The 13896-nt window shown below is 38.1% G+C and overlaps 2 protein-coding genes and 1 long non-coding RNA gene across 3 annotated transcripts in view; 1 reads left to right on the top strand and 2 right to left on the bottom strand.

Annotated features, from left to right (window-relative positions):
- LOC134804369 (iron-sulfur cluster transfer protein NUBPL) overlaps nt 1-10253 on the top strand; it is a 143002-nt gene extending 132749 nt beyond the window's left edge. Inside the window, exon 6 of the mRNA XM_063777401.1 lies at nt 10240-10253. The gene's annotated coding sequence lies outside the window, so the exon portion shown is untranslated. The remainder of the gene's footprint in view (nt 1-10239) is intronic.
- LOC134804395 (uncharacterized) overlaps nt 1-13896 on the bottom strand; it is a 201115-nt gene that overhangs the window by 165847 nt on the left and 21372 nt on the right. The gene's annotated exons all lie outside the window — the stretch shown is intronic.
- Nucleotides 2676-12370, bottom strand: LOC134804387 (innexin inx7-like). The gene is made up of 8 exons (XM_063777424.1): nt 12255-12370; nt 9825-10087; nt 9444-9621; nt 8475-8625; nt 7610-7799; nt 5032-5182; nt 4335-4524; nt 2676-3496 (listed from the first exon to the last, which is right to left on the bottom strand). The coding sequence occupies exons 2-8, from the start codon at nt 10071-10073 to the stop codon at nt 3343-3345; spliced, it is 1263 nt and encodes a 420-aa protein (XP_063633494.1). The 5' UTR covers nt 10074-10087; nt 12255-12370; the 3' UTR covers nt 2676-3342.

The following is a 13896-nucleotide window of genomic DNA, read 5'->3' as shown; positions in this document are numbered from 1 at the left end:
ATAATAATAATGGAAATATTACATATTATATACATATTATATTCACCAGCAGCTTGCCCTCCTATACGACCTTGTGGACCGCGAAGTGCCGTACTACAAGTACTCACCTGCACCAGTTCTCGAAAATGGTCGTGCCACGCTCTAATGGGATCGATCTATCATCACTGACAGGACTATTGTAGCCAATAAGCCTGACATCGTGCTGATAGATCGATCGCAGCGCCGGACCGTGCTCGTCGACGTCACCATCCCCCATGATGAGAATCTCGTGAAGGCCGAGAAGGACAAGTCCAGCAAGTACCTAGACTTAGCTCACGAGATAACCGCCATGTGGGATGTTGACTCGACGATCATTGTTCCTATAGTCGTGTCAGCGAAAGGTCTCATAGCGAAGGGTCTCGACCAACACCTAGAGAGACTCTCGCTGGGTGGTTGGATCAAGGGTCAGATGCAGAAGGCGGTAATTTTGTACACGGCGCGTATAGTACGTCGATTCCTCACTCTGCGGCCCTGACCACCGGCAGCTTAGACCCTGCCCCGCTGCCGGAGGCACCCTAGGTTAGATTTTTTATAATGTGTTTATATATTTTTGTTATGTTTTGTAAGTGTTTTTATATTTTACTTTTATACTCACATTGTAAAATCCTAACCTAAGACCCTAATTAAATAATGGAAATATTAAAAATTAAGAAAAATAACTTTGTTTCCATACTTTTGGCCTGCACATGGGGGTAAGTTCCGAAAAACTCATTGGTACGCGCCGGGGTTTGAACCCGCGACCTGCGGATTGAAAGTCGCACGCTCTTGCCGCTAGGCCACCAACGCTCCTCCACTATCCTCTTAAAACTTATATACTTATATTATTGTGTTTGAATCTCATTCTAGTTTACAATCCTTTAATATAATTGTTACAAAACTAACTAAATAATCACATTGACTACACCAAACTTACAATAAAAAGTAACCTAAAATTAAAACTACCTACAAAACTAAAACTAAACCTAAAAAAAAATACCTAAAAATCTATATCTAAAGAGGGTCCCTGGGGCATAGTGCCAAGAATGCTGGCAGCATTTCCTCGCTGGATCGCAAAGCTAATTCGTTGAGCGAGGAAGCTGCCAGCTCTTTTGTCCCCAGAGACCTCAACAAGCCGTTTGGACAAATCTAAGAACAGACTCTCAGCTCCCGGGCCCCACGGACCGAGGGTCTCGACACCGACACATTATTATACTTAAATGGGTTTTTATCTATGATTTGAGTGAGCACTATAAGCTCAGCCACAGATGTAGAGCATAATTATTTTCCTTCGTATTTTCACTGAAACGTACGAACTTGTCTTGCTATTTCAGTGAGTCTCGGTACAAAAAGTAATCAGGTTGACTGAAGTAGCATGACAAATGCGAACGTTTCCGTAAAAATACGATGGAAAATAATTATGCACGTAGCCATGTCTGTATGTCCTGACTGTAAATACGATACGGCACAGTGGACAATTACTCAATAGCAAGATGGACATTAATTGATCTTGATTGCATGTGCCTCATGTTACGTCTCTAGAATGCAGGGATGCATTTAAAATAATAACATGGGAAATTAAACACTTTGCACAGGAAGGTATCGAGATATTCGAGATAGCAATGTGTCGATGTACGAATGTCATTTTGGCTATGCGCTCTGCCTCTGCAGTACCCAGAGCTGTACTAAGCCTTTTTTTAAGTTTCAAGGAAAAGATCATTTAACGATAAATAAAATTTATTCATAAATTCACGAACGACAGTAAACTCGGACTTAATTTAAATAACAAAAGTGTTTTTTAATAGCTATTGTCTTGATTATTGTAGTGTTTTGTCAGTGAAATAAAAATACAATTTTCGAGTATTTACAAAATAATTTGAGTTCAGTGTACTTCTACCCACGCTTGCTGAAAAACTAAACGATTAATTAAAAAATATGGCTTTTTTAAAACTAAATACTAAATTCATGAATAGAAATGCCTTAAAAATGTCACTGGCAAGAGTCGAATGAGTAAAATACGGAAAAACATCACTTTTCCCGTCTGGTCCTACATCGATTTTTCGTCAGTAATTGATACCATTTGGTAAATTTAAAGAGCTCCTTATTCTGGACGGAACAAACCAGAAATTCCAATTTAATTTTCCGTTGAAAATTCCATTCGTAGTAACTAAGACGATTTTTTTAAAACATACGGTGAAAGTGCGCTTCAATATAGGGAACTCTATCTGTTTTCATCGAAATCAGACGAACAACAACATAAAAATCGATACACATAGGTAATATAATTTTAAATATGTACCGTAAAATGGGGTGAGTAGGGTCAAAACTGAAATTCAAACCTGGATAACATTTTATTTTTACATATGAAAACTGAATGGTGTAGTTCCATTTCATAACTTTGACGATAAAGAGGAAAACCCACCTCACCCCGTAGTGCCTCGTATTTGGGGTGAGAGGGGTTTTCATACAAAGGTGATTTTGGAAGATTGATGGATCGATTTTTTATTATTATGCGTATTACTATAGCTCCATTTTAAATTGGAATACATTATTTTTGTAGCAGTAGCCTTAAAATCCCTTCTCACCGCCCTCTCAAACCTTCTCTCCCCATTCATAACCCACCTCTCCCCGCGAAACCTACTCACCCCGTTTTACGGTACCTACATATTTGTGTAGGTACATCAACACATAATGTACACAGAGCCCTAAGACAATAAGAGCTTGGATAGCTTTTACATATATCTCGAAGTATTTTCATTCCTCTAAATTGTCTAAAATCTAAATCATTAATACTTAATCCTAATATGTCATAGTTTTCTAAATTCATTCCAAAATTCTTATATTAATAAACAATTAACAAATCTCATAATCATAACATAAGAGTTAATAAGCCTCTATTAATTTTATAATTTGGTTTAACGCTATAAAATTGGTAGACTATCTAAATATTCATTTTGAATACTGTTCTATTACCTACTTTGCTCCCTTATGGGTAAAATTATCCTACTTTGCTCCCTTATGGGTAAATCATGTAAAATTATTAAAATTTATACATATTCAAGTATTATATTTATATACTCAGGTAAACGTAGATGTATTTAATTTATAACTTGCGTCCGTGAGTACATTATAAGGATAGAGTCATGATTTTAATTTGGAGCAAATGTTGGAGCAAAGTATCATTTTACGGTGGATTACAATAACTAAAAGTTAAATTACAATCACAAATATACCTTGTTATTTAATTTTAAAACAAGCATCTTAACATTCAAGTAATAAACCGATCATTAGGATCATTTACTAAACCAAACCTCAAAACTCAAACGCTCATAACGCAGTCTTCTCTTTCAAAGGCAGTGTTTCATCATCGTAGTCCACTCTGCCGAGGAGGACTGGCTCCGCCCCCTTCTTCTCATGACCACTTTGAGGATAGGGCATGTCTCTCTTCTCCAACTCTTCAGCTAGGCGTGCGAAGAGTTCTCTGAAAACATTAATTAATTTTATCACTAACTTAATATGGAGCTAGGACCTGCTAGGTACGACTCTGACTCACGAGGCGGTATGGGTCAAATCTTCTCGAGTAGGTATGTACAAGCTCTTAAAGCAGCCATACCCAACCTACGATCCTGGTGATCCAGCCGGCCTAGCCAAGGTTACAATCGCTATCGCTTCGACAACGAAAAGCATTATTGTCTCTATCACTCTTCCATATTAGTCTGACAGTGACAGTTGCGTTTCGATCGCTACGGAGCGTCAGCGATTGGCATCTTGGCTACGCGGCCTGGTATAGATACAAAACCTTGCCATCCGAACGTCATCTTTAAGCGAATTCATCTTGCATCTTGCTACAAGGCAAAACGTTATTTGTGGCCCTCATAAGAAGGGTTGAGTAGTATACTACTCCAAGGTAGAGTAGTATGGTTCGTATCTCCTATACAAATCCACACAGGTGATTCCGGAAAAGCAAGAGAGGTGGCGCTGCCTACTAATGGTAAAGCTGAAATATCTTCTTTTTCTATTAAACCCTGGTATTTCGGTACCTACCAAAATGTATTATCTCTTTAACCGAACCTGCCCAGCAGTGGGACAAAAGATATGCTATAAGATCACGTGGGAAAAGAGAAACATAGTTTATTTTGCTCGGGGCAAGAGAAACAGTATGAGGATCCCCTACAAGTGTTTTGTCTAACCTAAAAAATTAAACATCACCTGAAGATAAAGCCCTGCATATTAAATATAGTTTATTTTGCTCGGGGCAAGGGAAACAGTATGAGGATCCCCTACAAGTGTTTGGTCTAACCTAAAAAATTAAACCTCACCTGAAGATAAAGCCCTGCATATTCTTCGCCAAATAATAGAGGAACAGCCAGTCCCCATACTGGCACCCGTTGACCACACTGATCACGTTGTAAGGGTTGAATTTACCCCCAGTTACTTGACGGAACATCAGCTCGTTGAACCTCAGAGAACGGCGATAGAGGAAGAAGGAGCCAATTCTCCAAATCACAGCTGGAATGAAAATCTGATTTGAGACAAGAATGATTTAAAACGCTGAATTAATCAGGATTGTTACACTTCATTATTATTTTCTCCCGCGGACGCTTCGGCTGAGGAATGATTCCCTGCCAAGATTTTCTCGAAGGTCCACGGTACCACGGAAGGTACCACGAGTTAACACGACTCAAAATTTGCATGAAATTACTTTGCGACTCTAGTGGACCAAATGTAACTTTCTCATCAGCATACATCGGGGTTTTTGGTGCGGGAATGATTTCGTGTATTTATAACTTTGTTTATTGTAAAATAATTACCAAACTTCGAATTAAAAATATGTAGTAAGCTCCAAATGTGCTTAGAAAAGTGAAAATAGTATCGCTTTTTACAATTTACAGTTTTTACGAATTTTTTGTCTATTGTACCTAAAACATTCCCGCACCAAAAACACCGATGTATGCTCATCAATTTTGGAAGAATAAAGAGACCTTAACTAAACTATCTAGTATTAGTACCACTCACCAAGCACAGACACGATGAACAAGAACAGGAACCAGAACCACAGTATGACGTATATCTTCTCGTGTATGATGTTCAGAGCCATCACACAGAGGGCGTCGTGTTGCTGTATAGAGCCGCTTGGACCGTATTTGTGGAATATACACTTTGTTACCTGCAAAAACATTTCTTTATGTAAGTACCCCTATTAACGAGGGGGTTAAGCAAGTTTTTCAAAAAGAGCCAAAAATTAAGCATAAACCGGCGGTGTATGGACCAAGACATATTTTTTTATGTTAGTTTGTTAATTAAAGTTTATATTATTTTAGTTTCTGGCCTTGTTTTAGAAAATTATAAAGGAAAAAATAATTATTAAAACCAAAATGTCGAAATCGCCTATTACCGTGGTAATGGAACACTGTTACCCAAATACCGCGGATATGGGTTCTTTTTTACGAGGGTGGATAACCCGTCGCATTTTTAGTTCCATAATTATGATAAATATTATTTATTTGACAATAATGGATAAAAAATGGTATATTTAATACCTACGCTTTTCATAAGACTTAATTAATGAATTTAAAATAAAAATAGTTGGTTCCTTTAACGCTAAAAACATCGTGGGTTACCCTTTATGAGCACGTGTAATGCTGTCGAAATTCTTGTTTAATTTGTTACCTATCTACGTTAAATAAATAGATACTTAATTATTTCAACCGGACGCGGAGGGCAAATTGCGCCAAAACGTTCAAGCTATCAGAATTATATTCTACACAATATACAAGATCTATGTAAGTTAATGTTAATGTTGTATGTTTGTGTGTCTATTTTATTATTAAAATAACATAAAATATATTTTTCTACTCCAGCACTTCTATTTGTCGATTAGATGACTGCCAGTGCTATCTAAATCAACTACATTTGAAGCGCGGTGCGTAGGGGGCCGTGTCCTTTGTCTATATGAAAACAAATATCACAATAGCCAAGTGTTGTATTTAAAAAAAAATGCTATCTTCTGGGCAAAGATCTGAAAAACCAATATTTACTTTGACTTTATATATCATTTTATGTTTGCTGCCTTAGAAAAAATATTGTGTGCAACGGTACATAATTACGTCTGAAAATTCTCGGGACTGTCTTCGGTCCTTGAATTTTAAGAATCCTTATTATGTACCTGGTATACAAAAGACTATCAAAAGTATTAGGTATTTTAAGAATCTATTAATATCAAAGCCATGAAAGTTTTGGGTGGGTCTGTATTAGGTTCTCATACAGCTTATTACCGAGTGATGTCTTTTCTAACCATCGTTAAACGGTTCAATTCAAATAATTTTAAAACTCATTTACGACTAGTAAAAATAAATAGTTATCTTGTTTTTTTTTAATACGATCAATATGGATGATTCCAAATATTACAAAACAATGGTTAAAATAAACTTTATAACCATACTTTTGTTTTTATATCAATACTTGAACGAGTTTCTCATACAAGGGTTTCTAAGAAAACGTCTGAGAAGGTGTCTAAAATTGTAATAAATATTAAGAGTTCTTGCATAGATTTCATACCTCGTTAATAGCTCTTTAGCTTTATAGGTGGCTAAATATTTCAATAACATTTAAAGTCAAAGAAATGTGCATTTATATATGAATATAAGATCGCTCGAATCTAAAATACCGTTTCCGTTATTATCGAGGTATACCTCGAAATTAGGTGTCACACAAAGAAAATGGAACCTAACACCGATGTTTTTAATTTCCTATTTTTTTCCTATTGGCGAGCAAATATCGTAAATAAAGTATTTGGGAATCATAAAGATAATAACTAAGAATCAATCTCAAGTCTTAGTCTTTTCAGAATATTTACCATTATTACGCTTATCACTAAATAGAATACGCGTTTACTTACTTGAGGTGTTGCGTGTTAGTATGGAGCAACCAAATCTTGCGCTCCTTATGCGCTAGTTTACGATTTTCGACTTTTTTGCGTGATGTTTTCGTAGTAGTGTTATACTTATTCGACAGTCAAAAGATAAGGCTTTATTTCTGTGTTCTTAGATTCAAATAAAGTTAATAAGCTTTCTTATTAAACGCTATTTTATACATACCGCGGTAATGAATGCCAATTTTAATGGGGTCGTTAATAGGGGTACTTTACCTTATAAATAAAAACGATTGGAGGAGAATTACACAGTGGGGCTTGCTCCCCGTGGGCACATTTTGCGGTAGCTATTTGTATGGACGACATTTGAATATAAATGAAATCGAAATAAATAGTGGCCTATTCAAGAACGCGCGAACGCTTTTAAACTAGCAAAGTCCCAAAGATAATTAAAAAAAAAATACAAAGTACCTACCAATAAAATGTCCTCGGTATTTATTTCTGCACGTTTATTGCCAAACCTACAGTTTCGATTTCTATTATGACAATGAAAAACGCCCCAATGAGTGACTTAAAAGTTAAAAACAGTTACCAACATTGAGTAATAATCTCTAATCTGAACGGGAACTTTCTTGAACAACTTGAATAAGAATTTTCCCACGAAAATTCTAAAAAAAATACGAAAATTTGAGTTCTGCACTTTGCCCATTGCTACAAACTTGCCTTAGGGAACACAGTCTCCAACGGATCAGCGATGAAGTCCCAGTTCCCGAAGCCCACGACCTTGGGCCCGAGGTCCATGAACTGGCCGTTCAGGAAGCGGTTCACCACGTACACCTGCAGCATCACGTGCAGCATGTTCACTATCTCCATGGCGACCAGCCAGACGGACCAGGTTCTGGTTATTCTTAACCTGGGGATGGAAGGGCATTTTTAGATCTTGTGCAGTCGTGTGCAATATAATAGCAGTTTATTTATCTAGAGTAAAATTAGTAAATAATTTCTAAAAATATAGACAGTCTTGATATATCGGGGGCGGTATCGGTAGCCTCAAGCAAGCAAACAATGGGGACTACAATTTATAACAAGCAGAAACGTCTGCGAACGATGCTATTAAGCTAGTAGAATAAATTAAAAAGTGGAAAAATTACTGTCTTGGGTGAGACTTGAACTCACGGCCCATCCAGGCCTATCCAGAGGCCGTGAGTTCAAGTCTCACCCAAGACAGTAATTTTTCTACTTTTTAATTTATTCTAAGCTTAATGGGGTTAACAGTTTTATAAGAATTGCCACTAGGAAAAAAAACCTCGTTCGCTGCCGTCTACGTTCATTTCGTCACTAATTTTATTTATCAAGGAAATTAATAGATACTGCGGCGGCAACAGCGACGCCGCAACAATATGCTGCTGCAGTTGACATCAGAACTTCACCTTAATGTATGGAAATACGACTTTTCGTAGCATCTATCATTCTGATACATTTTTTATTTTCGTTTATCGATGTAAGATTGACATTTTAGGCCCCTTTTCTTGAGAAAATTACTAGGACAAAGTTAACGCACGACACATACCTATTTGAAATATCTAACCTCATAATGATATCCTTCCTGATGATATCAAGTTTCTTTTCCAGACTCTTCTGACACGGCACGGTTTGGCCACTGACGGTCATATCGTCGCTACCTTGGATTGCGATGCTGGCGTACTGAAGCCCGTCCACCAGAGCTTTGATTCTGCCACCTGAAATGGGGGCTTCTTAGTTATCTGGACCTCTTTATCACGGCCATTATCTTAAAACCGTTGTATCATCATCATTATCCTTGCCTTATCCCATTTACTTGGGGTCGGCACTTCTTAAAACCGTCGTATGGACTTGTTAAATTCTTGCACATCACTTTTTCTTCAACCATCCCTCTGACCCGGGGCTAAGCGGTTAAACCGTTAACCCAGTGTCAAATTGTACTGGTAACCATGGTAACTCCAGATCGTCTAGCATGAGTAGCGTTCTACTGGCGTCCATACTTGAAGTCGCGCAATATGTATGGAGCCGCGCGCGAGAACGCAACTCATGCTTGCAGGTCTGATTTAACTGGTTAACCCCGGGTTAGTGGGATGGTGCAAGTGGCCTTTTGGAAGATGTTAAATATATTACACACTACAATTCATCGAGATCCTACTCGTAGTGGCCTAGATGACAATCGTTTGCGCTACGACGAAACACTATCTCTCTTGATCACACTAATTTGTAAGGGTGATAGAGAGATAGAAAGCGTTTCGTTGTCGGAACGCAAACGTTGTCATCGTGGACAGGCGTGGCTCGCTCCGCGATTTCGTCGCGTCGCTACAAGTACATGCGACCCACACCAATTTTGGTGTCCAGCCATAGTAGTCGCCGCACACCGCTCCGAAACGGACGCCTGCTCGCGCTTGCGCCACCTTGCGGTCATATCTGTCGTAATATACGCGTTTTGTTAGAGAGTGAACCTTCTGCACCTATAGTTCTATAATTTATTTTGTGTCTTAACTTGGTCCCCTGACTGCACGGCGGCTACACTAACCTTCCTTCTTCTTCCAAACATAATGCGGCATGTAGAAGGCTATGGACTGCAGGAACAGAACGAACGGGACCCACTGGTAGTACGTGTGGTGTAGGGTCACGTCGTCGTCGCCGAGGGGTCCCACGCCGGGGTGCGGGAGGAACCCTGACTGGAGCAGGCTCTCGTTGTAGTGGCGGACCTTCGGAGGAAAACATAAAGGGTCATTTTGGGATTGTAAATTACTAGCGACTAAACCTTCCTCAAGAATCAATCTATTGATTGAGAGGTGAAAACCGCATGAAAATCCGTTTAGTAGCTTTTGAGTTACCGTTGTTGGCGTTGGACCTGCGGTTCGGCTATATCCGTCGACAGCGTCAAAAAGGTTAAAGACTGAATACTCACGATGGTGAAGGTCGCCATGAAGAAGCAATACGTCTGTATAACATGTTCCGGCACGCCCTGATCCGATATGCACTTGATGTGGTCTCCGAAGAATTCCCTCGCACACACCAGGATCACGAATACCACCAGCATGGTCACGGTGGCCTTGTAGTGGAGTTTGAACACTAAGTTTTCTATTATTGGTTTGGCTTTGAACTTGAATTGTGGGGCTACCGTGGCGATTGTGGCAGCGAAGAGTCTGCCCTCCATTTTTGGTGATTAAGCTGAAACAAAAATATAGTAAATTGTTTATACAACAACGGTTTCACTCACTTGAATTTTTAGTCGCTATTGGCGACATGTTCAAGTGAGTGAAACCGTTGTCGTATAAACAATTTAAAACATGTCTCACGAAAGTTTAATATCAAAAATATAGTGTTAAAAAAAAAAAAGTTGGATCTGATCTGAGTAGAGGTTCTGGGGATTGCCCGAATGCTAGTTGGGAGAAGTACTAAAAATAATTAAACTACAAGAAAAATTAAAACATTTTCTTACTTTCGTAGCGATTTCTTTCAAAAGTACATATTGACGTAATCAATAAACTTTTTAAAACCCTTTTAAAGACCTATGTATTTAGTTAATAAAGTCTGTGCGGAAAGAGACAGTGGTGTGTAATGTATGGGACCCTATACATTCCACGACTCTTCTTTTTCCGAACAGACTACCTTTTCCCATTATTTGATGCAAACAGTGTCGAACTCTTTTCATTTATTTCTCTCCTAGTTATGTCACCATAGCAACAAGCATAAGAAAAGGCCGATAAACTCATAAAACAAATGTTACCTACATATTGCTTGTAAATGTTAGTATTACTGTTCCGCCCAAGCTGCAGGTAATTCGGGTCATAAGCGTAAAATGCTATTGATTTGTTATCGCTCACTGAGGGCAATTCGAACTTTCACCCCGATATCAAAATTATGTTATTTTGTTATCATTCGCGCGTTAATTTCGCTCTCACTTGTTTGTACATGTATGGGCACGAGCGAGACGCACGGCGGCATTTTGATAATAAGAGTAGGTAAGTATAAAGTTTGAATTGGCTTTTATACGTGGACTGCCTGTTATGTACAGGCGCCATCAGATATATCCGAGCGGCCAAGGTGTTCACAATATCTGAACACGCAGTCGAACACCTTGACAATAGAGGCGTGTTCAGTTATTTGTGATCGCCTTGGCCGCTCCGATATATCTGATGGCGACTGTAGGTACCTAATCTCTAATCACATGCACAAGTTGCTGTACGATAACAGCAACAGGTTAAAGAGGAAAATTGCATTTGTACCTATGTAAGTATTTTTTATAAACTCAATTCAGCCATTCAGCCTGAATTCAGCTTATCCCGTGACGCGATAGTTCAATGGATTCGCAACAGATGGCAGCACTTATATAATAAAAAAAACTAAAATCGCAAAGCAAGGTAAAAATATCTACAATTCAAATAGAATAATAATATAAATTAGTTTTTTGCGGCAATCGTTAATATGAACCTTTGATTTCCTTGTAATAAGTGTCAGCAAATAATAGGTGATTCGCAGAAGTGATTGCTAATAACAGCAATGTCTCTAACTTTAATTTTATATACACACTTAATCGATTGAAAAGAAGTGTAGTGACCTTCTATTTAATATGCTAAGTAGATGACCCGTTATGGAAAGGGCTTATTACTGCCATACAAATGTAGGTATGTTTAAATATTTTTAATACCATAAAACCAGGATTTTAAGAGAGACCCAGACGACCGTTACTGGACCTTGTATTGTGATTTATTATACTTAATTATAACTTAGGTACTTTGATAATCTAAAAAAACCACACTTTTACTTAATGAACGTCTAGATAGATCGATGATACAATAACTTTATGGCAATAAACTGACATAAATAACTGAAATGATACAATAATGAACAAACAAAAACGTCAACATGACCAAACATAGGAAAAATAATTATCAATAATCATAAAAGTGGTTAAACTATGACGAATTTAAATCGGTTTTACCATAAGAGCGTTTTAACATTGTCCGATCCGATATCCTACATCCGATATCCTACATCCGATATCCGACATCCAATAAAATGCTTCCGATTATGTCGGATCCTAAATCCGATTTTTGGTCGGACAATGTGAAAACGCTCAAACGCCACAGAGCACGCCACTGCTCGGTACAGAGGGGCCACCGCGAAAACCGATATTCGCAAATTGTGGGGATCTTTCTCTTTTACTCCAATGAAGGCGTAATTAGAGTGACAGAGAAAGATGCCCGCAATTTGTGAACTTCGATTTTCGCGGTTATTATAGCCCTGAGCGGTATCACGCCAGCTTTCGTAAGAATCGTAGCTTTTTCGTATAGAATCGCGGGTTTTAATGTATAAAAAATCGTTTAAAACGTACCTTTTATCCTTATCTAAGAGCGAGAGACATGCTTCGTAACACGTAAGGTGACAACTGACGGTAGATTCTTTGTCTTGCCCCAGTATTGAAGATGATAAGATAAAGTTTTGATAAACTGATTATGGAGCGATTTCATAGAGAATTGAGTCCACTGTTTTGGCTGTATGTCTCGAAATTTAGTAAGTGGTGAATGATATTAATTATGGAGATGGATTAATAGACACGCATTTTAAGACTAGGAGGCCGAAACAGTGGCTCAGCTCAAACCCGCCGCCAAGCCGCTCCCATACAATCGACTCTACGCTCTCATTTTAAAAAGACATGCTTAAATTACATGAAACATGGCATATGGCATAATATAATTATATGGCCAGTGTTTGACACTTTCGCATTTCCTCAAAGGTTAGCTGGAAGAGACCGAAGAGATCCCTTTTAGGGATAAGTTCGCCTTTGTACATAACATTTTTATTTTTGTTTTGTTTTGTCCGTATTATGTACCTAAACCTGTTTATGTGCAATAAAGTGACATACATACATATATATTGCATACCAGATCAGTAAGATTTTAGTATAAAAATAGGTAGTGATATAGCCAAGGGACCTGACGTGCAAAAATTTAAACACAAGTATGTTTTCAGAGCAATTGAAATAAAAGGTAAAAACCCGCACGACGTCCATATCTTCCGTCGCGTCGCGCCATATCTTTTGTTTTCTTCTAATTTATGCGTCTTAATTGCCACAAAGAACAACACTCAATGTTTACCGATACACCTCGTTTATTATGAGTGTCGATAACACGAGTCAACATTACAAAGATACAAAGGTACAGTCAACATCAAAAAATAGCGGATCAAACTTAGTAGGTACCGTAAAACGGGGTGAGTAGGTTTCGCGGGGAGAGGTGGGTCATGAATGGGGAGAGAAGGTTTGAGAGGGGGGTGAGAAGGGATTTTAAGGTTACTACTACAAAAATAATGTATTCCAATTTAAAATGGAGCTATAGATACGCATAATAAAAAAAAAATCGATCCAACAATCTTCCAAAATCACCTTTGTATGAAAACCCCTCTCACCCCAAATACGAGGCACTACGGGGTGAGGTGGGTTTTCCTCTTTATCGTCAAAGTTATGAAATGGAACTACCCAAAATAAAATAAAAACTAAAATACAAACGTCCGGAACACTTATTATATACACCATTCAGTTTTCATATGTAAAAATAAAATGTTATCGAGGTTTGGCTTTCAGTTTTGACCCTACTCACCCCATTTTACGGTACTTAATGTGACAAAGAGAATTTTCAAATATCAAGTGTACGTTCGAATAGGGATGCTATACAAGTTTATAATTTAGACAAGTTTTTCGATATCTTGAACAGTTTTCGGGATATTCTCTCTTGAAAGTTTTTTTGGGGCTTTCAATTTTATCTTGCCTTCATCATCAGTGAAAAACTTGACTAAATAAAATTTGTAACGAATTAAATTAACTCTCATGTAGTATAAGTGGCCATGTCGCTAAAATGCATAGTTTCCGAGATATAATCCAAAAACCGAAAAAAAAGGCCTTCAAAACCCCCTCTCCCTCCCGGCTTAAGGGCTACGGTAGGGGACTTTTGATATGTTCACCTCCTAACTAGTCCAAA

Source organism: Cydia splendana, chromosome Z (genome assembly GCF_910591565.1).
Source record: "Cydia splendana chromosome Z, ilCydSple1.2, whole genome shotgun sequence".
Taxonomy (NCBI): domain Eukaryota; kingdom Metazoa; phylum Arthropoda; class Insecta; order Lepidoptera; family Tortricidae; genus Cydia; species Cydia splendana.
Note: the sequence above shows the minus strand (reverse complement) of the source record. Positions and strands in the feature narration are given on the sequence as shown.

What these genes read in the sequence shown, in the direction of transcription:
- LOC134804387 (XM_063777424.1), bottom strand. Translation starts at nt 10,073, where the DNA reads ATGGAGGGCAGACTCTTCGCTGCCACAATCGCCACGGTAGCCCCACAA. An exon ending in TGTTTGGAAGAAGAAGGAAG is followed by an intron (nt 8,626 to 9,443) that starts GTTAGTGTAGCC and finishes CCCCCATTTCAG; the next exon opens with GTGGCAGAATCAAAGCTCTG. An exon ending in AGGAAGGATATCATTATGAG is followed by an intron (nt 7,800 to 8,474) that starts GTTAGATATTTC and finishes TTCCATCCCCAG; the next exon opens with GTTAAGAATAACCAGAACCT.